Raw genomic sequence first — 24,642 nt, 5'->3', positions numbered from 1 at the left:
TGTTTGTTTTTTATTTGTGTGAGAATGCCTTCATCCCCTCTGAGTTGCATGTAGTTTCCATTAAAGTATGTTTCTACATCAATATTTTGTGTGCACTACATGTTACAGCTACATTCTTTCAATCATGTTCTAAACATCAACTTGCCAGGGACCGGAGATGGAAATTAGTTTCTGTGCCTAAATTACATGACAGACTGGCAACCATTAATTTATGTGCATTGTCCCATTATTATATCACGTTGGAAACACGACAATCATGACTGGATAGTAAGTGAAAAGGAAAGGAAAGTCAAGTTGGACAGCTAAACAGTCTTCAAGATTCATAGAGCAGCAACAGCAGGAAAAATCCAGACCTGAGTTAATCTCTCAAGCCATCTGAAAACCAAAGCCTGCTTGAGTTCTTTCTCTCGTTCTTCAGCTCATACTCATCATGATAATTGATTTCTACCAACACTTGACCTGCAGTTACACAACGCAGAAAATGCTGACACGCTCCCTGGAATGACTGGTATTGTAAAAATGACAATAATGCCCAACTCCTATGTGAAAACCAGTGAGAGATCAGGTGAAAACATTTTCTACATCAGTTGTTGACAAACGTTTTCTATCAAGTCATTTCAGCTGGAAGAGATCCATCATTCATGGTCACTGACTGAACACGGCTGAATGCTCCTGAATATCTGTGGACTCATTAACCTGCTGCATCATTCATGATCGCCACCAAGAGGTCACATGCAGGAACAGCAAATGGTGTCGATAATAAATAACTACGGTAACTGTGTTGCTCTTTCAGCAGCAGAATTGAATTAATGACTTCTGTTTAACTTTACATTGCTCTGACTTTTACACTGACATAAACACCATTTTAAAAAGTCTCATTATTTTTATGCTGCTTAACACTGGTTTATGTGTGATTGATTTAATGAGAAAATGGCTCCATCTACTGGCTGTGCAAGTATTAAAAGAAAGAGAAAATATTTTTGACTTTCCAAATCCAGCCATAGGATAATAAGCACGGGAACATTATTTTTAAAAATGCCCCGGTGCTTGTAAAGTGTTTGTCATCAGAGTAACTATACCCTCTGTAAAAATTTAGAATTTTATTTTCTCCTTCTTACGTTTACAAATAACCTAGAAGTCATCAACATCTGCAATATGTCACATTCCAAGAAATTATATTACAATAATAAAAAGCACATTTGCTTTGGTAGACAGATCAAACTTGTGTTATGTATTAATTACATTTATAGTAATAGTGATACATATCAAGCAGTTATTTGAAAGTCCTAAACTCTTGAATGGGTTTGGCTTTACATTCCTCCCAAGGCTGCAATTATAACAGTTGCCTGTGCAACTCTTTCTACAACACGTTTTCCTTCCATACAACTTTCCAAGAATATGCTTGGATACAGCATGCTGAACACCTTGTTGAGTCCCAATTAGTATCTGCTGAGGGAAAAAAAATCAGCAGTCTTCTTCAGTGATTGTGTCGACAAGAACACAAGTACAACTTTAGTCATTTTTATTGTTTTTGTGTCAGATTCTAATTTTAAAATTTTGTTTTTATAGACATTTTACATGTTTCAATCCTTAAGTAATGGATCTATTTACTTTTTTAAAAAAATCCAAGATACGGAAAGTACAAAAGTGTAATGCTGGAATTCCAACGAGCACTGATCCCCTCTTATTCAGTACCATCTCCAGAGTGCGACCGCGAGACACTGACTGTCTCTGCTGGAGATAGGGGTGAAGGAGAGACGCGTCAAGCTATTGTCAAACTCTACATATTATACAGGAAGTTGTTTAAAAATCCCTTCAACATAAAAAAATATTTGGCATTATCTTGTGGAGATGCTGGAGCTTTATTTCTTTTAAGAAAGCAAAATATCTCTTATTGTTCCTCAGTGAGGAAATTCAGGTATACATGTTGCAAAGTGACATGCAAATAAACTTCCAGATTCGCACAAGGTGAAATGTAGTAAAAATAAAAAAAATACAAATTTACAACTTAAAAAATATACAGTAACACAAGGATTTAAAGAAATGTACAACTGAGTAAAGCAATTTAAAAAAAATTAAAAACTTTTCTTGTTAAATAACACCTGCTAAGAACAACAAAACCTCACCAATGAAGAATTGCTGTATCCACATGAAGACTGGAACATTAATCCAGTTAAAAATAGAGTCTTTGTGGTTAGATAATGAAAAGAAAAACCTTCTAATGAAGACGGTCAAGCAGTTATTTTGAATCTTGAGGGTTTTTTGTGCTTGCTGCAGAAAGACGAATAGTACATCAGATCCAGATGCATTCTGAGCGCTGCTCTGAAAAATTCAAGCTTCGTACTATTTTAATAGTCACTTAAACACACCCAGAAATCACACAATGCTCAATGCACATCATTTGGAAACTCACAACCTCTGTAATTAAAAATGAATCAGTCACAACACAAACCACCAAACACCTTCTTCAGCATTCACTAGATTAAATCACAATTAACTCAGTAAGTTAATTGTAACTCAAGCCTTCAGTAAGGAAGGTGTGTGACCTTCCTGACTGTTTTACAGTTTTTAGATATTGTTTTATATTATAGCTTGATGTTTATTGTAACACTTTAAGATTGAAAATATAAAGTGCATTTCAAATTTAATCAATTCTTCTTATTAAATACTAACAATAAAAATACATAGGATTTCCTTAATGGAATCTATTTTTTTTTAAATCATACAAATACAGAAAGTGTGGTTTTAATATGATTTTGTCAGAGATAAATTAAATGAAGTGTAAATATGTGAAAACAACAATGTCAAATACAAATCTTAAATAAAAGTTCCTTGAAATAAACTTTGCCTTTTACTTTGAAAGGGTGAACGGAACAAAGCATAGAAACTCCCTCACTCTTTCCACCGTTGGGAGAAAACTGGAGGGCTCGCACGTCTCTGATGAGACACCTTGCAGTGCGCGTGAGATTATCGTGCGAAGATAAAAGAAATGCTGTTGGACACCAGCAGCGGGCTCACGAGTCAGGCGGTGGTTGTAATCTGAAACCAGTTCGAGAAGGGGACAAATAACGAGCCATGAAAAAACACCTGAGCCCCACGAAGCAGCAGCATGACCACCACCAGCCGCCGCCCCCACCGACAGACATCCCGGCTGCTGGCGGCGAGTTGACCGTAAACGAGCTCAACGAGCTCCTCTCCGACGGCAGCGGCTTCTACAACCTCCCCACCCAGCACTTCAATGAAGTCTTCCCCAGGATTTACATAGGAAACGCGTGAGTACTCTTTGTATATGAGCCACAGTTGCAGTCATGTGGACTGATATTTAGTTTTAATCATACGTGACCATGACAAGAGTGTCGCATGCTGGGCATCACGCACGCTGGGCGGGCTTCCTGTTTTGTTCTGTGAATGCAGAGAAGAAGCGACAGGCTGTCGGTGTCAGCGGCAGTAAGCAGCTGTTCTCCAAATAAAGCAGCCTCCAACAGGCAGGTGGATTATTTACACCACCAGAGGAAAAACAACAGTCAAATGTCCACAAATTTATTGATATAGAATTTGGTAATTGAGACATAGAGCCAAAATTGGAAGCAGAGAAACCGAATTTAAAGACACCATGATCTCAACATCCATTCGAATCCCTCCAATGTCACTGCCATGAAATCGCGTCTTCAATAAGCCGCTCCCCTTCCTGTCCAACTGGAATCTGGATCTAGCAGCTCTCAATTAAAAGAAACAAACAAAAAAACTTTAACTAAAGATGTCATTTTCATTGTCATAATCAGAGTTGAAATGTTTCCTTATAACTCCTTATAACTGGAGATGGAGATGTAAAATATAGTAATGATTATGGTGTTCAATTTTATGGAAATGTGCATTATGGTTTTGTTCAAATGTTTTGAAGTGCAGGAAGAAGTTGTCGCATCACCTCACAGTTCTATTATGTAGAGATGTAAACTTGACGCAATTATTATGATTATTTCTAAAAATAATCATAATAATACATATTTTCTATGTATTAGAATCAAATTGTAAACCTATTAATATTCCACCATTATATTGTTAAAGAGACTTGATTATTATAAGTTTAAAGAATTCGCCAAAGTAAGAAAAAAATATGAAGACAAACAAAAAGAACAATCTACTTCTAATATTAATTATGAAAGGGCATCCAAAGGAATGAATGAACATTATAAACGTTGGACTCATGCCTTCTTGACCTTGGCTGTCAGACAGAATAACAGTCCAGTTCCCTATCTCTGTGTCGAAGGACCTTCAGCTCCCAGTAGAGGAGGCAACAAGTGTCTGTATGATAAACAGGATATGTTGGGCGCCTCTTCCCAGAAAACATTCAAAAGAATGTGCCAGGACCACATCATTGACTCCTTTTGATGCTAAGAGCTGCAAGCTCTTTATGTAAGGCAAAGCTTGGTCAACCTAGAGAAAGAGTTTGTGTTTAGTCTCTTGTATCCAGAATCTGGTTCTTTGGGTGCTATTCTTCTCATTTAGAATTAGCACGATTTCATCAATTCATATGTACAGTTTTGCACAAAATTTTTTTGCTGTAATGTTTTTTTGTTTCCTAAGCTTTATATCAGAAGTGACAGCTAGTTCTGTGTGCTGTGAAGATCCTGGCTGTTTGTGCTGTGTTTTTCACGTGAGTTTGGCTCCAGCCGTTGGTTGGTTCTGTCTGAACTACACTTTCAAAACCAACATAAAGCATCTATTTCCCTGTCAAATAAACTTCCTTTTTTATTTGTTTTATTTTTTTATGTTTTCAAAGTCGAAAGTAGGTGAAAGTAAGAGAACTTTAATTTATGTGAAGATACATTTCAGGAAATTCATCTGTGTGATTAAAGATAACTTATTATTTTATTGGTAAGAAGAGATGTACATGTATTTGCAGGTGGTTAAAATAAATTCTTTCAGAGTGTGATTATAAGTTAAATGAAAATAAAAACTTATTTTTTTTGGGGTGTAGTATTAAAAGACACAAGGATAGCCACTAGTGCTGGTTTGGTGGTTAGGAACGAGTGGCAAATCAAAATCAAATCAAACTTTATTTGTATAGCACATTTCAGCAGCAAGGCATTTCAAAGTGCTTTACATCAAATCAAACACAAAAATACAATGCAACATAGAATCAACAATAAAAACAATATCAAGTCAGATTCCGTCAATAAATTTGCAATTGATTACGTTTCAAATACAACTCTAAACAAGTGGGTTTTTAGTTGAGATTTAAAGGAAGTCAGTGTTTCAGCTGTTTTACAGTTTTCTGGAAAACACAACTCGTCAAAGATATTTTGGACATGACCACCAACTCCATCTTATGAACACTCATATGTATTCTACACCTGTTTACCTTTTATGCAATGCTGACTCAATAATGTCATTATTTAATCTTGTGCTTAGTGCCAAGATTGCTCTAAGCCTAGTAGGCAGAGCCAAGAGACACTGAGAAGCACGGTCAAGTGTGGGGCAGGTGGAGCCATGTGTCAGAGTGAGAAACTTTTATATCAGATCCAGGGCTGAGTGATGAAAAACTGTACTGTTTTAAACAAATAGGAGAATCCAACTGCCTAATCACTTTTCAAGCAGAAAGAAGCATTGAGATGGCTAAGGCAAAATAATGTGGAGTTAATCAAATTTACATAAAAATGTCAAAATTCATACAAACATAAAGGTGGCACTCTAAAAGACCTATTTAAACAGTTTATTAAACAAAAATCCTCACTTAAGGGTTAGTTACATGTGTTGTAACTGAACAGGTTTACATCCATTTGCATTTAGTCTCTCTGCAACCTACAAAGGGTCTCAGTGCTATCAGCACAGAGTTGGAGGAGGGGTCAATGGGGCATGATGTATGGCATATTCCTGGATCTCAGTGCTTCACTAAAATCAATATGAATATGACTATCTGCTGGGGCATGTCTCAGAGCAGAGTGCTGGCAGTCCTGTGCTCAGTGGAAGCTCATCAGGCCTGAGAGGCACTTTGATGTGCTTTCAGCTTCATAATTTCCTTTCAAAATGGAGATGTTAGGTCTGATAGAGAAGTTTTGTTCTGTGATTATGAAGAAGAGTTCTTTTGTGTTTATTGCGCTTCAAAGCCAACATACAGGAAGAACGTCAGTGAGTTATTTTATTGTGTCAATGCCAAAAAGCAGTCACACTTTTTTGATCCTTCTACATTTATCTGGAGTATTCTCTACGTTAAACTCATTCACCAGACGTGCACAATGACGGTAATGTTTTCCTTTTCAAAATCTTTCACTCTTTCAAAAGCTTTTTCCACATAATTGATTTGGGTAAACTTTCAAACTAATCAGGCACCTTTTGCCCTAAAGGTGCCTGATTAGTTTGAAAGTATTTTTTTATGATGTTGGATGGTAGAAACATCATATATGGGGTTATTCTACATTATTGGTCATTTTAATATCTTTTACCATTTCTGAATAAAATAAATTTTAAAAATTGTTATATAAAAATAAAATTTTTAAATAATTTTTTTTTATTAAAAAAAACATTTTTTTTATTTAAATAAAATTTTAAATAAAACTTAAAATTTTATATATATATATTATTTATAATATATATATTTTTTTTTAAATAAATTTTTTTATTTTATTTTTTCCCACCAGGGGCTCCTTTTTGTGGGGTCTAGTGTCCCTTTTATCATGGTAGGCTGACAGGAGAGGGGGGAAGACATGCGGCAAATGTTGTCGGGTCCGGGAATCGATCCCGCGACGGCTGCGTTGAGGACTGAGGGCCTCCAAACGTGGGGCGCGCTAACCTCGACGCCACCGGAGCACGCCCCTAAAATTTTTAAATAAACTGCTGAATGTAACATTTACAAAAATATGTTTTTTTTTTTTTTTGTTTTTTTTTTTTGCATATTTGTTAAAACTATCACCATGTCCTAGTGACTGCTATTTTGCAGAAATGCACTGTTCCAGGTCAAAAACAACCAATCAGATGAAGGTCTTATCGTCGTAAGTCGCCCTTGTGTACGCACTGCTCAATGTGCTAATGGTGGAAAAGCAATTTATCTTTCCAGAAAAGACTGTTTATCCGTGACTCTGTTATGGTGAACAAGCTGTAATGTAGCAGAGAGCTTCTAGACATGTACCTGATATTTAATATTTTAGGCTGTTTATACTATTAGACCCTATATTTCTTTCTGCATTACTAAAGCTTTTTCAACAAATTCCAGTCCCTTTCCTTATTTTATAGCATTCACTCCAGTTTTGAACAAATGCATTGTTCTTGTTTTGTACACCTGTTGTGTACTAAACAATTAATACACAAAAGGTGGAATAAACAATGTATTGTTATTTGATATTAGCAAATTTTCTGGCAGAGAAAGGCAATATTGATTACTTAGATCTGTGCCTTGTCCATTGTTTATATTAGGTGCCCAAAGAAAGCCATTCTGCAGTGCTAATGCATCATATTAGTAGTACCCTGGAATCAACTTGATTTGTCTTGTTAATCCACAGAATAATTTAGAATAAAAGGCAAATATGACACTAAGGTGGATATTTTGTATTGGGTCATCTTCATGCTCTTTAGATGTGATTTGTAATTTAGGAACCTAAATTGAAGGGAGACGGAAAATGGGAAGATTATTTATATTATGAATTACTGAATGGATAAGGGGTATGATTATATAAGTTAAACTCCATCATACTTCTTTTCAGACTCGCAGTCACCAAACAAGTGGTGTATTTACATGTATATTTGGTAGCAAGGTTTTGTATTTACACTTAGGAATTATTATGTTTTGTTGGTGAAATGTCTGTCTGAAATAAAAAAAAAAGATATCATTATCATGAACCTCACTCCAATTACACACAAAAGTATATATATGAGCTGGAAATATTCGTCATAGTGTCTCCTAGGAGTCTGTCCCATTAACAATTTCCATGCAGAGAGTTATAGTTGGAATGCAGCAACCTGTAAATATTCAGGTTTTCAGACCATGACACAGTTAAAGAAGAATAAATTTCATTAAAATGTCCTTTTGGTAGTTTGATGGCATCCAAGGAACCAGTTTTGCTCAATTTACACATAAAATCATTACTTATTAAACTAGCTTTCTCATGTAAAGCTCAGCACTCTCTGTCTGCAGATAACTAGTTTCACATGCGGCACACAAAAAAAAAATCGCTATTTTAAAAAGGAACATGGACATTTTAGTGCTCAAAAGGGATCTGAGTGATCCGGAGACATCAGAACACTTGCTGGTTCTGAGACTGCAGGACAATCTTAAGGAAGAGTCATAGTGTAGCATATATACACTGTATGTGTGATGCGAATCTACGTGTACACAAATGTTGATAGACACATTTCCCTATATTTTGATGCATAATACTTGAAATGCATTTTTCAACTAGTATATGTCTGCACCATGCAGAGCAGTCATTAAATTGGGGGGAAGGGAACTGAATCTTTGGTAGAAAAGCCTAATTGGATACAAACTGCCTTCTCAGATTTTTTCAGTGTTGTCTGCTTCTTCTGTCCAACATATCTCCATGGCGAACAAACATAATATGTATAAAATTACAATAGGGTTTCCTGCTCCACTCCAATCCCAATTTTGTCAGTACACTAGCGACTAGACAACAACTCAGACTGTACTTGTTTAGTCAAGTGTTCTGAGAAAGGTTCCTGTTCATAAATGGATTATGATTGTATTTTGCAGACCTGTGCTGTTGTTCAGTAGCAGTCAGCACTCTTGACACCATAGTGCATAGCTCAGGGACAAAATAAAGGTGTGGTTGTTTACTGGTTAGTTGTGAAGCTGCTCTTTAATAATGGATGTGTTGGGACTGCAGATCCCAGGGTGAGGAGGCTGTGACTCGAGCAGGAAGGAAAGCACTGGCTCTGAACCTGGCTGAACCCTCTTCACCTCTGCATTTACTACATCTAATGTATTTTCTTCCTGCTTCATCTAAGTGCTCATACTGTAAGCATTTATTGAATCATTTATGAAGTCCAGCTCAATCACCTTGCTCACAAAAGTTTGATTATTATTATTTTGAATGGAACCAAAGGAGCTGTCTGCCATATTTGCTTTTCTTCATCTTTGCCCTTCATTTGACACATAGGTAGATGGGCTGCTTTATTCCAGGATTTTTTATTGGTTCCTCGAGTGTGCATGTGTGTGTGAACAGGGTGCTTCATTGTCACTGTCTCAAGGGAGCTGCTTGGGGTCAACCAGCCACATCTCACCAGCCTGATATCAACTTTTAAGCACAAATAGCAGTAAAAACACACAAAGTTGTCAAAGCAAGCACCCTGAATTCATGAAGATGGATGACTCTGAAGTTGTGTCTTTTCTGTAGGATTTACTGCTCCATAATTCCAGCAGAACCTTAAACAATCTAAATGTAATAACAGTAATAACATTATGTTTTGCATTTTTTCGAATGTTTTTGTTTTATATTGCCATGTTTTGCAAAATTAAATTTTGTGATAGTACAACCACAGTCTGCATTGTATTTTTTTGGGACATCATGTGACAGGAAAGCACAAAGTGGCACATTATTTTAATGTTGAAGGAAAAGGATGTACCATGTCTTAAATACAAATAAATGCAGACCTATTTTCTTTTTTTCTTTTTATTCTAGCCACCCTCCCCAGGAGTACAATTTAGTTGAATCCTCTTTTGCTAAAATTAAAGCGTCCACATTTTATTTCTCTACCAGATGAATCTCAACCTTTTTTTTTTTTAAGTGTTTTCATCAGATTTTGTCCTAAATTCATCAAAATCTTGCCATCAACTCTGACCAACCTCTCTGTCCTTACCAGAAAGCTTCCTCACATCAATGTGCTAAGCATGCATTTGCATTTGGACAACTTTTGTTTGATGCACCTAACCCAGTCTGAATTGTCTGAGCTAAAACAATGAATTGGGAAAAACTTTACGTTTCTTGATGTGTAAAGCTTTTAGAGACCCCAAGAGACATACAGCTGTGGCAAATAAAACTTCTTCAGGGACTGAATACAAATGCATGGACAATTGTGCTTTAACAAAATGTGGAAAGTTTCAAGGGCTATGAGTACTTTTACAAGGGGTTGCACTTTTTCTTTATGTAGCAACAATTTCTGTCTATTTTTGCTGTTTAAAACAAATTATGTGCAATTAGTGATGCTGAATGCTCCATAAAACCTTGGCATAACTTGGTCTTTTATACACAGTGAGACATTTTATTCACAATCAATGGACAGTGCTCTCAGGCAGTTCGGATAGTAAAGTGGTTTCAGGCATAGGGCCAGACAGACCTGAGCAGCAACCATTCTGTATGGCTTTGTTTGTGGCCTGTTAGTTGTATAGATCTGATATGCAGTGTTGCTGTTTGTAAAGGCAGCATTTATTAGCGCTGGAGCAGGAATAGCTTTATTGTGTTGTGGAAATGGAGGGCATGAAGTAAGAATAAAGCTGTTGTAGTGGAATTGACTGTAAGAGTTGAAGAGATTAGGTTTCTTGTCTTGTTTCATAGTTTCTTGGAATCAATATACTGCAAACTTTGCTATCCTGCTTTCCTCAGCCTCATTTGCTGCCGGAAATTCATTTTTTTATATAATTTATGTTGATCAAAATGTTTGTATCAAACATAATATTGTTTTTGCAAATTCTATAAATTCTTTAGACAACAAGCTGTACAGTTAGGGATCCCTGGTGGAACTGTGTTAAATTCCTTTATAATAAAATCATTTTTCATAGTAGCAGTAATATAGTATATCTCATATTCAGTGGGGAGAAAATAATTCTTATGTCAAGACATTTTATTTCACAACTCACTGGTCCCATATTGAAATATAAGTTAAAGATGCTCATAAGCATGAAGAGTGGAAAAACATGACAGCATTTTGTGCAGAAGTTCTATTTGGGATACAAGTTTAGTCCTGCAAGATTTTTACACCTCAAAACAAATCTAAGTTTAAAAAGATAACTATGTTTCTGAGAAAGTGGGAAAGATTTTCTTAAATTAAGCACAAGTGTTTCAATGCTGCATATTCCTATTGTGTGTGAAACCCATCTCAAAGAAATTATCTCCATCCCATTGGTGTGTACAAATTTGGCACTGAAGTGCGTGAAATTGGAAAGTCATTATTCACCAATGATGTATCATATCAAGCAGTATCTGAGGCCTTAGACAAACTTTGACAAAGCCTTAGACATCATACATTGTAGGAGTTAACACCCCAAAGCTTGTGGCAGCCTGCTAGATAACAGACCTTTGCTCTATGTTTCAGCTCTTGGAATTTTTATTCTTGCTTTCTTAGGTTTGTGGCCCACAACCCCATGCGACTGCAGAAACTTGGTGTGACACACGTCCTCAACGTGGCAGAGGGCACCTCCTTCATGCACGTCAACACCAGTCCAGAGATGTACGCCGGCACTGGGATTACGTACCACGGCATTCCAGCCAACGACACAAAGGGCTTCAACCTCAGTGCCTTCTTTGAGGAGGGGGCTGATTTTATAGACAGAGGACTAGCACACCATAATGGCAAAGGTTAGAATGTTTACTGTGGTTTAGAGGGGTTCATCTGTATAAATACATAATTTAAAAATTGATTTTAAAGATCTTCTTTTTGATATTCTTACATTTTAATAGCTTTAAGCTGCAGTAGGTAACGTTTAGAAAAACATATTTTTACATATATTTTAAAACTGTCACTATGCACTGAGAGTATAATGCCAAATAGTAGTTTCTCCAGCTCCTCAGTTGACCATTTATTTAATATCATTTTCCATTGGTATCATCCATCTATCCATCGTCATACACGCTTATTCCTAGTGGGATTTCAAGGGGTGCTGGTGCCTAGTCAACTGGCGAGAGGCAGGGTACACTCTGGACAGACCACCAGTCCAGCGCAGCCCTTTGGGATCAATGAAGTATTTTTAAAGTTAAATTGGATTAAATTGCAAAAATAAACCGTTCCTGGTCATAAGCAACCAATCGCTTAAAAAACTGATGGGTAAAAATAAATCTTTTTTCTTTTTTTAAACTGTCAGTCGAAATTATGGAAAGTCTAACTCAATCTCTGACTGAGATCAACCCCACGACCAATGAGCCAACCAGTTCTCTTAACCAGTGACTGCTGGTCTGTAAAATAAATGGACTGTAACTGAGACACAAGCTCCTTTTGCTGCTTGTTGAATAGAAGCAACATGATTTAATGATTAAATGGTGCTTTAATGATTCAGTCATTGTTATGCAGGGTTTCCCCCAGTGTATTATAAGCATGGCTTGTCGCCAGGCTTTACTTGCCCCATCCCTGCCAGCCCAAGCACTGTTTATTTATTATCAATATGTTTTATTTTTTCATACACCAGTAACAGGGATTGCAAAGACAGGTTAAGTCAGATCTGTATTTGATGCATTGAATTTGGCGTGCATCACACCTAGTTCACTCAGAATGGTCTATTTGGAAGGTACTCTTACAGAGCACCGTCAGCTGTACGTTTTATATAATTCCACTTTGAAGGCTGTCTTTTAGGAGAATACTGCACCAAGGTACACATCAAATATAAAAGCTTGAATGCAAACCTCTAAAAGCTTGGCTATAATCATGAGTTACAGTCTCAAGTTTAGAGCTTTGCGTTGAGTGCACCGTAAGACTGATGTGAGCACAAATAACTTTGTAAACAAAGAATAATGTGTGGCGTGTGCATTTACATCTCACACCTTCTCTCAATACATGTTCTGGCACACGCTTGGCTCTTTGTCTGCACTTCCAATGTGATAAAGTGTATTTAAATCAACTACACCACCAGCCAATCGCAGACTTTCATCCAAAGTATTCCTTGCAAATACTGCATTCGCTTAGATAAATAACAGTCATTCACAACTAGCATTGCAAAACACTTCACTAAACAAAATGGATGGATTTAGGAGAGCACAAGAAAACATAATACAATAAATAGTAAGTTTTGCAGAACATTTAAGAATGAGAATATTTCGTAAAGCTTACAAATATTCTTACTCATCATTGTCTGACGTAATATTTATTTTAATTTACTTTGTTTAAATGTGACCAGCATTATATATCTTTTGTCATTCACTGACTGACTACTTAAGTAGGATTGAACTGAATTGCAATATATATATATATATATATATATATATATATATATATATATATATATATATATATATACACACACACACAGTACAGACCAAAAGTTTGGACACACCTTCTAATTGTATTCAGTTAGAAGGTGTGTCCAAACTATTGGTCTGTACTGTAAATATATATATATATTTTGTGTACTTGTCTTTTTTAAAACTCAACATTTGGTGTTTATGTACCGTCAGTAATATCTTTCAATAATAGATCATTACCTAGTCAAATTTCTTGTCAACTTTTAACATTTTTTAACACAAAAATGCAGTGAGCCGCTGCTGCATTGCGCTAACACTGTTACCATCAGGCTTAGAAAATTTTCTGGGGGAAATCCTGGTTATGTGTCTTGAAGTGAGGACAGAAGATAATCATGAAGCTAAATCTGAAACTCCCCGGAGCCCTGCTCCATATTCTGGTGTCAGATCATGTCCCTGGTTGTCAACATTGTCAAAACGTTTTACGTGTTACACAACTGGATCTTGTGGATCCTGTTTTAAACAGAATCTCTAGCATTTTTAGTGTGTTTAAAGGAACAAAACAGCAGAAACCACCAGGGAGCTGAGTGTGGAATTTGATGCTGCTGCCAGGTCAGGTGTTCTGTACAGTAACAAAGAGTTTCAGAGAGCAGAGCAGAAGAAACATTCAATCCCACGAGGGCATAACCATCTTCCACCTGAAAACTCTCACCAGCTCTTTTTGAGTTTAAAGAAAATGTAGTCAACACTTATAAATTAGTGTGCTGAACCCTGGATTTTATGTCATAATTTTCTTGCTAGATGTAACACAGGAGGGCATCTTAATTAGCAGACAGTTTTTGACAAACCCTGAAGAGCGAGGTATACTGTACATCAGATAAATAACTACAAAGCGCTACAGTGGCAAGGAAAGGATAGATGAGCAGTTCAGGATGGTCTTGGAGCTGTGTTATGCGTGTGCTTTTGCTGCAGTGGGATGACGTGTTCCTCACAACATTAGCTGTGACATTTTACAGCTCTCAGCTACAAAAAGGTCAAGATTTTAATGAGGACCTGCAGTCATGCATTCTTAATAAAATAGGGTAAAAGTGAGGCAATAGTTTGAGTGGTTTTCCTAAAATGCTCATGACGCAATTTATATATATTTTTTTAATTAAGCAAAAACAAAACAAAAAAAAACAAAAAACAATTCAACAAATTCTATATGTAACAATGTTATTCTTGAAAGAAGGATTAATTATGGTTAAAAAAAAGTACACTTCGTTTAAACTTGAAAGCTTTTTCATATGTTTCAGGGTATATTTAAAAAAAACCCAGACATTTTAAAAATACAAATCTTTTTTTAGAATTGTTCAGTCTCGAATAATCACATTTTTAAGAAACTTTTTTCTTTTTTTTTTTTTTTTTTTTTTGGTTGGTGCATGTATAATTTTCACACTGTTGGGCGGTGTCTCACTGCAGTACATGCTCATACTTGACAGATGCCAAAGGTCAAAATGCTAAAGGTCACATAATGGTGTGTGCCTATTACTGACAGATGACGATGATGAATAAGAAAAATGTGACTATCAGTGTTCAACAGAGATATTGCATTTCCATGATTTTCTTTTCAATTACTGTGCAACCATATCCATAATCAGTCAATGCATAAGGTATGTAATTTCACTGTGGCTGATTTCAGTCAAATGAGTAAAACTCAGTAAAACTCTCTGTTCTGACACCAAATGGGGTGAGATAATGACTGAAGGTATAAGCCAAAGATCCCGCATTTCTGACAGGATGATTCAGATTCAACATTGATCCACGGTTGGCAGGAGTATTAGGAGCAGAAGAGGTCATGTCATTGGAAGGATTTTCTCAGTCAATACAAAGGAAGAGAGGGAAGGAAATGAGATGTTATAAATAGAATAAACTACAAGGACACAGAGGGGTTGGGTTTTCAAGGGAAGTGCAGAATCTGCAGATCTGACCTGAGACCAGTATATCAGCTACTTTGTTAAATCCCTCCTGGGGTTTTCAGCCACTCCATGAGGACAGTGGAACAAAGATTTATCTTTGGATATAACAAGCAGTACAGTATTTATACCAGATACAGATACAGACAAGTCTTCTCCGTCTACGTGTGGCTTTGCTCTGGTGTGACTGATTTCTGCAGCAGAGGTTTGGTCTTGTATTTGCATCTGCTGGCAGAAAAGTTGCTGTGCTCAGCAGCTTTAGTCGCAGCATCTGTCCCCAACTTTTCTTTTTCTTTATTAATTCATCATCTCTCTTTGCTCCCATTTTTCTTCACCTTGCTGGTTTTATTCTTTTCCACCAGTGGTTTTACAGCTGAGCAGTACTGTTAGATTTTGTATTATCTGATCATAGTAGTATTGTTTTACAGATAAATATGTTTTCTGGAAAAATATACGCACAATGGAAGACGTGATCATATGTTTTAGAGATGTATCAATAAATTGACCAGAGATATTAATCATCCAATTTCTACTTGAAAAAATTAGCAAAAAGTAACATTTTCACTGAATAATATGGGATTACGAGCCACGTAAAAATCCACAATTATTAAACCCCAAATAATCAAGTGTCCACTCTATCAACAATTTACTTAACTTTAAGTTGAAATGAAAGTGCATCAACATTTACGTTTTTTTTTTTTTAAATGTTTGCAGTGACACCTGCCTTAAATGAGTGCTCCTCACTGTTTTGACGTTGATCTTATAGGGAAGGTGTATGTACACTGCAGAGAAGGCTACAGCCGCTCCCCGACCATGGTTGTTGCTTACCTTATGATGCGCCACAAAATGGACGCCCGGACGGCTCTCGCCACAGTGAGACAGAAGAGAGAGATCGGCCCTAACGATGGCTTCCTTCTCCAGCTGTGCCAACTTAACGAGAAGCTGGTGAAGGAGGGTAAGCTGAACGGAGAGGTGGGCAAAACGAAGACCAAATGAAAACAGGAGAGATGTCTGTAGGACCGGTCTCTTCCTGCCAGGCAGATCGCACCCGAACCAAACCAGCACCCGTCTAACATATCAGGGGTACAAACATGCATTTATCTGTGTAAATACCTATCCTTCATATGTGCACAAACAGTTTCATTTCCCATTCTCCTTTTTATTAGTCCACACTTCACCTCCGGGCAGATTTTCCTGCAAATCTTTGCTCTAAATTTATATAGTTACAAGCTTACCTTCCTGAGGCATTTCTTTAATTCCCACAAGTTAATAAGACAAACACTTTGCCCTGATTTGTAAAACACCCTTAAAAATTTGTATTTAACAGATTATAGCACAATCATTCCATAGTTTTCCACTGCCGGAATGTCAGTGATGTCTCTGTGAACAGAAGTAAATTTCAAATGGAAAAATAAAATTCCTTATTAATAAAAATGTGTGACCATGGACGAAGAGTGCAGGAAGGATAATCCCAAACATTCCATAGAAACTATAACAGAAGAAAAGACGCCCAGATTTAATCCTTACAATTTTTAAGTCTTTATCTTCCTTCTGCTGCTTTGTGGCAGATGTTTCATGCACAAAAAAAGCAAAACAATGAAATACACTTTCTCACTCTCAAATGCATCCAAACTCTGGCTGTAGCGTTTCAGTTTTGGCCTCTAGCTTGACAACATTGGCAGTGAAAGTGTTTATCTACCGAGAACCAGGAAGAGTTGAGATAATGAAAAATAATGAGCTGTGTAAGTTACTCATGTTACAGCTGTGTTTCTGAATAAAACAGATATTCCTTTTAGTTGGATTGTGAGGTCTCCATGGTAAAAAGGTTGAAAAGGAATATCTATTTCAATTACATTTTAATCAATTTTAATTTTATTAACTTCCATGTGACAAAGTCAATACTCTCGCGCTGAAAAATATTCTCAGATATACAACTTGACATCTACTTTTTATGTGGCTAGCCTTTTGATTGCAAAGGCAGATGAAGTAATCTCCAAACTCTCTGCAGCACTATAAGCCAGTTCAAGGTTTACATTTTTAGTTTTGTATAAAATCCCTGTAATAAATCAGAAATCTCAGTAGAACGATCTGTCTTCACTGGAGGGAAGTTTTCTCCGCTACAAATTCTTGTTACTGCTGTAACCAAAGCTAATTTAAATTAAAAGCATAGTTTATTGAAAGGAAACACTTATATAATTTTTCCTTTGGCTTCTTATGATGTTGCACGTTCAAGTTTTAGAGTTTTGCTCCCTCCTTTAAGTAAACTGCACCTGGATGAAACTGCCGAGGTCTAAACCTTGATTAATTTGCTCGTCAGTCATTCTGTTATAATTTTGCTACTGCTTAGGTTTATTGTCCAGTTGAGGACCCCGTTTGAACCAAGGTTTGCCATCCTAAGTTGCGTTGCTGTTTACGTCTTTGTGAGTGGAGGCAAAAAAAGACAATATTTTCTCATCAAAAATTAAATTACTTCTCCAGTATTTTGCACATTGCTTCAATGTTTTAACAATGTTCAATCTGTCTACTATATTAAAACTCCTGATTTAATGTATGTTAAATTAAGGTTTGCCAATAAAAGAGAAGATTATAAGCTTTATTTTTCACAGTGCGAGGCCCAATATGCTGTCATAAGGGAGGTTCAAAAAGCCAATCTGAATCTAAAGGCCTTTCAGTGTCAAACGTATCAGCTGGGAAGGATGCCATTGGCCTTCAATCAAGAGAGTTTCTGTCATTACAACAGAGAGTAAATCCACTGCCAGTTCCCTGACACAGCCCTTCAACCAGTATCATATGGCCCTTTTTCATCAACACCGTTTATCACAACACACCCACACCCCTAAATGTGTGCCAGACAGAAACCCACGCACACACAAACATACACTTCCTTTGTTTGTATGCACTAAAGCATTGCAATATATGTCAATACCCTATCAGATATATAGAATGTAATCATATTTAGAATGACTAATCCAGCAGTACTCGTTATGTAACAACCTCAGTTCTACAATTCTTTGCTAACGACATTGCATTTACAGCATTAGTAGACAGAAGTGTAAATTATTTTGTCCGGGAAAGGATGATATATACAGTAGATTACAGTGAAATATGTAGAGAAAATCTCGCTTCAGTATGAAAGTCTGTGTCCAATAATCCAGATTATATAAAACTCTGGAGGGACAAATATTAAAATGACTTTTTCACCTCCTTAATGCCACTATTAATTTCTCTGTCAATATATCTGTATACATCTGAATATATATATATGTATATGTATACTGTATATACATATTTAAGTGTTGACATATATGAATGTACAAGCAATGTGTCTATAACTTGTAGTATTGTCATTATGTTCTTTAATATCATGTTATATTTGTATATGGGTCCTTCCGCCATTGTCACTGTTTTAACAACAAAACTACATGTTCATTACTATACAGATATGCATGTCAAGTGCTGTATAATTGTGATATTCTAACCACTTTATTTTAAATAGGGCACTTTTCATTTTGTTTTGAGATGCAATCAGTTGGCCAAAGATTATGGGGGGGGCAATTTGTTAAATTTTCTGTTTACAGTTTGAATATGTTGTACTCTAATATTTAGAGTTTGTAATACTTAGAAGAAAAAATGATTTCAAACAGTAAAATTTATAAAAACGCTGGAACAATTAGGAACATGCTTTATCACATAAATAGAAGTATTATTGTTGTTTTATTAAAGCACCTGAAACATATTTTTCCTTTTCTCTGTGTTCTCGTACTTAGATTGGGAAAAATCATATTAGACATTGGCCAAGACAAGCTTGAATGGTGCATCTCGGATATTTATTTCTAGTTTGTCACCATGGAGTTTCTTCATGAATTACAACCACATGCATACTAATTATCAGCTGGTGTACCACCACACACAAGGATGCACTAATGGCAATCACCCATTTAAATGGCAGTTTTTATACATAAGCAAAACAAAGTATTTCTTTGTGCCATTTCACCACATTTTCTCTCACAGGTTGTGCTTATTACAAGTAAGAAGAAATAAAAAAAACACAACTTGAAGGTTATTCACTGTAGAAACTATCCACTCCAGATAAACTCCCTTCAAAAAGTAGAAACTGTAATGTTACTAGATTATTTGACACAGAACAGCTTTTTCAATTATCAATCTTAAATTCAACAAAGTCTTAAGTTGCATTATACAAAAAAAATTTGATTATGGGACCTTTTTGCATAAGATGACCTTTACTTTAAAAGCAAACAGCATCTGTTCAGTCCTGCTGATATTCTCACATAACTGCCGCCCTCTAGTGACACGGAAACAGATGGTGTAGCCGCCTGTTTTCTGTATGAATGACTTTTATTTCACTTTGCAAACAGTGGCTGCATAGGACATAACAATCTAACTATTTAGAAACTTGGCCACTAGATGATTCATGCTCTTGTTGTGTATTCTGTCTTTATCTATCCTGTTTATATGAAAATTAAAAAATGAGACCATATCATCATCATCATCAGCTTTATTAAAGACCCAAATGGGTCTATAGAAAGATAATTTAAGAAAATTTAAAAAAACAAAGAATCACATAAAAAGATAATAATCACATATACAAATCACTGATTTACAGAAAGGCTAGACCACCAGTGATTCCACATTCTGGACTTAAACCTGACTGAGCTTTGTGAAATATCTTAGTATCTGGATGATGTTGTTTGTTGAAACACTTAACCGCTACATAAATCTGTACAAAAGGTTTTGTAAGACAGCATGAAAAGTGGAGACACCAACACCAACAAATAACTGACAAGCACTAATCCATCTCGGCATCCTAAGCAGCATTCTCATTCCATCATTGTATGCCACTTTGAGTTTCTGTAAACTGCTTTGTTTATGCTGTCTCCATATGTGAGCACTACACACAGGAGTGCAGTATGGTTTAAAGAGAGCTACTTTCACTGAGACAGAACACATCTCGAACTTGCGTACCAGCATTTTGGCTTGCACATTAAGCGACGTTTATATATAAATATATTTGTCCAATTTTATTAATTGAATAAATATATTTGAAAATTTGATCTCTAAATCTTCTCTGTGCTAAAACCTTTAGGTATGAGATGTATTCATGTTCGTTGCTTGTAGCTGTCAAATGTCTGAAATGAAATGTAATTACACAATTACGCCATCTTCTTATGAACCCTTCCTTAACTCAAGTGCAAAAACTACTTTTGTAGAGCTTGTATTTAGAGTATTTTGCAAAAGCATTTTTACAGATTTGTTCTCTTTCCTTTCACTTTAAAGTAGTGTACTGTTTTGTGTGGGTATCACATAAAATACCAATAAAATACACTGAGGTTTGGCTCTGTAACATGACAAAATGTCATGTGAACAAGAGGTACGAATACTTTGCTTTGCCCCCCCTTAATGCGCAATTATACAGAACGGTCATTTTATAAGCCTCATATGTCATAAAAAAACAATATTTAGACTTCCAAACATTCACTGACATGTCCAGACCTTCTGTGAACTCTGACTCATTATTGGCCATGAGGAAAAGCCAGATAAGGTAATATTCTCACAGGGAGTTAAACATGAGTTCAGACTTTGTTGAATGAGAACAAGTGCAGTTTTACTGTTTTTCCATCCTGGTATATGTACAAGGTATTCCACTCAACTCTGACCTGTTTCATATTTAGCTGTGTGAAAATGTCAAAGTTGATCTTTAAAGCTGCTCATTAGATTTTTTTTCCCCCCTCACATATGCTTCCTTCTGTTGTTAAATAGCCAGGAGTCGAATTTTAAAGTCAAATTTCTCACTGCATGGTTTATTTTCCATGACTTGGTCATAAATTTCACACCAGGCATTGACAGTGGAGCCTACATAATAATCCAAAATGCAGAGCACCCACTCTACTACACAAACATCTTTTAAAGAAACTCACTGCCTTCATACGGTTTCTAGTTTTATTCCTAAGTATTTGGGAGTACTATACACAAAGTGAAAGACATTTCACTGATTGCAACTCTTTAAACAATTCTAATCAACTGCTTGCCTCCCCAAAGGCCAGTCTCCTGAAGCTTTTGCATGTCTCCCTGGCCTGCACACCTGAATCAAACTAATTCATTGCCAAGTCAGTATTCAGTATAATGCTACAAAGTCCTGCTAAGAACCTAAATATTCTATTCAGGCGTGTTGAAGCAGAGATACATCTAAAAGCTGCAGGAAACTGCCCCCTTGAGGACTGGAGTTTGACACCTGCACACCTTTTCTGACATCAGTAAAATGAAAAAGCTTCTCTGTGACTAGACATGGGCTGGTATTAGGATTTGGAGAGATGCTGTCACTTCAATCAAATGTTGAAGGTGCTGGGAGAACTACACAAACTACAACTAAATTGATTGCTAAACTGAATTGCTTTTTTCCTAAATATGACTTGCAAGAAGTGTTTGTAGCCTATCAAAATGATGTTAGCTTTTTATTATTATCTGTCACACCAGGAAGCTTGTACGAAGTGGGTTGTTTATTTCACCAGTAGAAATCACCTGTCAGATCTCGTTTGGTTTAAATGGTGCTGTTAAAAAGTGATAAGTGGCACTCCAATCTATGTCTGCCATTTTTTTTTTTACCTTAGAAATTTCCTATCTTATAGAAAACTCTGGCTTGTTTGTTTGGAAGTATGGAGAACCTTTCAGGGAATTCTCCACCTTCAGCCATCCAACACAGCTTACTAGTTGCTCGAAGTAACAAGTGTGGGGAGGCAGACCTGACCCAAATAACTTTGTTTCTACAAGATATATTTTCACACTGCTTGCTCTATTGTATTTGTTTTGCAAGGTGTCTCTAGGCTTTGTTGGGAAAGAAGGTTTTGGAAAATTCCCAGTGTACACATCTGACTGACTCCTTTCAGCAGCAAGCAGGAGGAAGTTGTACACTATTGTCTGACATTCTACTGCTGTCGGTAAACTCTTAAACTGTAATAGCAGTGAAATGTTATTAATATGTAAAATCAAAACTGGAAGCCAGCCCATGTCTGGAAACTTGACAAAATCTTAAAAAAAACAACACATCTTCATTGCTGGTTCTTAATGCATTGAAAAATAGAGAAACACTGCCGTCTGCTGTTCAGCCCGTATATTTGTTTGCACATCTTATAGTCGTTTCTGATCATGTTTTGACATATGTTTGCTTTTTTTTCCCCCCTCATTCAACATATTCCATACATTTGTTTACACAATACCAGCGCTATTTTGTGGATCACACAATGTATTATAAAGAATGTGAATTGCCATTTTTAGATATTATATATGCTGAGTATACACAAGGCAATTGTGAATTGCTGCATTTTATCCTCCTTACAGGCCTGTTACAGTGTAAAGATTGGACAGTGTTTGAATGTAATAAGTAAAAACTGATGTTTTTTTTTTTAAAGTTTGTGAAGTTATTGACATTTGGTTGTAAGTTCTTTGGTGGTTTATCTCATTTGTACTGCTTTTTTGTTGCTTTTTTTTGTACAAACTATTATTGTGACGTACTTCTTCAACCATTCTGTTAAATATCCTTCGTCATTATCTGTGTTGCTTTTGGAAGAGTCACCTACATGAATAGTGGTAGTCAGAGCTGGGCCAGACTGTAATTGTAACTTATTTGCTTTGCAGAAGAGGCTTGTTAAATCAATCAAGAGTACCTGGTAGTTGTGTTTATTATCACAGAAAAGTAGGTAAATCGACTTATAAGTAATTTCCTGCGATTTTCTCTTAATTTAGCAATCCCATGCGGTGTAAGTCAGCCATCTGCTGGCCATAAAAAGCTGAGATGATAGTCAATTGATATCTCACAGCATGGAAAGTCGTTTGGTTTGACTCCTCTAAATTGTCCAAGATGTAGTAATCTCTACCCTCTGGTGCTCTTGAGGACTTTCAAACATATGCTGGAAATTACCTACAAATACTGCTTGGCCCAGGTGACACTCCATCTGTCGTCATTTTCTCGCCTTCATTCTGATAAGTGGCTTAAAGCAGGCGTTTTAGCACAAATGAGCCCACTGCCTGACTCCTCTGGAGTCTATTATGCGGTCCACTTCTTGTCTCGTTAGATTTCTGTTCATGTGGAGATTCTGCAAAAGGTCTTTGTTGTGATGTTGGATTGTCTGTAAATGGGTCTTTGTCATTGCTGACGTCTCAACAGAAGCATCACCACCCAAAGCCTTACAGTAATTACTTTTTCGGGATACGTTTTTCAGTTTGTGTATTTCACTTCAAGCAGCTAGAAGGGGCGAACCCTTAAAAAGTTGGATGATGTTGAAGTGCACTTGATTTTAAATTGCTGTGTTATTTTTCTTACCTTGGAGCAGTTCATTCTTTCTTATGTTTAAAAACAAATAAATGAATGAGGTATTACCATCTTAGACTCTGTTTTTTTTTTTTTTGCCCCAATCACTTTTCACAAAAATGTAATGCTGTAGCATTCTCTACATGAAAGTTATTATGGAAACAAAGTGTTGAGACAAATCAGACAGGCTCTTTTATTACTTTATTTTTTGTTGAGATTAAAAAAGCTTTTTCTTTTTCAAATTTCCAAGAGGAAAAAATGGTTTCTAAACTCAAATTTTTCAGGATAACAAACAAAAACAAACATTAGCTCTATTACCTCTAGATGTGACAATGGAAATAAAACTTAGCTTTTGAGCTCAAGGTCTTGTAAATTCAACATAGAGATTTTATCAACATAACTTCATAAAAAATGCACTCACAAAATTAAAGGGGAAATTAAAATAACATTCTAGATCTCAGTGAACCTTCTGCTTGTCATTGCTCAAAGGACAAGGTAGCAGCACTGCTGTTGTGTGGTAGCCCTCCTATGAGTCCCTCAATGTCTTCTGGCATACTGGGATGTCTCCTGGTACCTAATCCATGCTCTGGACTGGTGGCACAGGCCCTATGTGCCTTCTCACCATCGCTTAAAGTGATGTTCAGTTTTGGATTAGCTGCACTACTTGAGCAACTTAAGTGAACTGTAAAAAAACACCTCATGATGCCTCAATCTGTAACAGCACTGACAAAATAAAAAAAAAAGTGACTAAAAATTCAACCAGAAAGCACAAGAACAGAGAAATGATATGTGGTCACCACCTGCAGAATCACTCGTTTATAGGGGTTGTCTTGCTAATTGTCTCTCATTTCCATTTGTTGTGTGTTTCATTTGCACAGCAGCAGGTGAAACTGATTCACAATATGTGGTACTACCTAATATTGATTCCACAAAGGTGTGACTGATTTGGAGTTGCATTGTTTTGTTTAGGTGTTCCCTTTATTGTCTTGAGCAGTGTATATGTACATTAATCTGTGTTTTTAAGTGACTGAAAACTCCCTAGTTAAATCAGGCACTTTCAGGTTTTTATGCCTTCACTGGATTGATGTAGCTAAAGTGATAAATATAGATTTTGTGTACAGCTTTGGAGCTTTTAATCTTTAGAGCACATTAATACTAAACCTCACAAACTATATTAAACCATCTTTCATAGTAAAAAATATACTCTGACTTTGACCTCAACCATTTGAAACAAATCTGAAAAAAAAACAAA

General features: G+C 36.2%; 1 protein-coding gene across 1 annotated transcript; it reads left to right on the top strand.

Annotated features, from left to right (window-relative positions):
* The first annotated feature begins 2,901 nt into the window (after window positions 1–2,901).
* Window positions 2,902–23,466, top strand: dusp3a (dual specificity phosphatase 3a). The gene is made up of 3 exons (XM_044103068.1): window positions 2,902–3,272; window positions 11,290–11,522; window positions 15,834–23,466. The coding sequence occupies exons 1-3, from the start codon at window positions 3,076–3,078 to the stop codon at window positions 16,061–16,063; spliced, it is 660 nt and encodes a 219-aa protein (XP_043959003.1). The 5' UTR covers window positions 2,902–3,075; the 3' UTR covers window positions 16,064–23,466.
* The last annotated feature ends 1,176 nt before the right edge of the window (window positions 23,467–24,642 follow it).

Source organism: Gambusia affinis, linkage group LG20, assembly GCF_019740435.1.
Source record: "Gambusia affinis linkage group LG20, SWU_Gaff_1.0, whole genome shotgun sequence".
Lineage (NCBI taxonomy): Eukaryota > Metazoa > Chordata > Actinopteri > Cyprinodontiformes > Poeciliidae > Gambusia > Gambusia affinis.
This window is presented reverse-complemented; position numbering and strand designations above follow the sequence as displayed.

Excerpts from the sequence above, each read along its gene's own strand:
- dusp3a (XM_044103068.1), top strand. The coding sequence starts at position 3,076 with ATGAAAAAACACCTGAGCCCCACGAAGCAGCAGCATGACCACCACCAG. Across the intron at positions 3,273-11,289 it reads AGGATTTACATAGGAAACGC|GTTTGTGGCCCACAACCCCA; the intron begins GTGAGTACTCTT and ends TTGCTTTCTTAG. Across the intron at positions 11,523-15,833 it reads AGCACACCATAATGGCAAAG|GGAAGGTGTATGTACACTGC; the intron begins GTTAGAATGTTT and ends TTGATCTTATAG.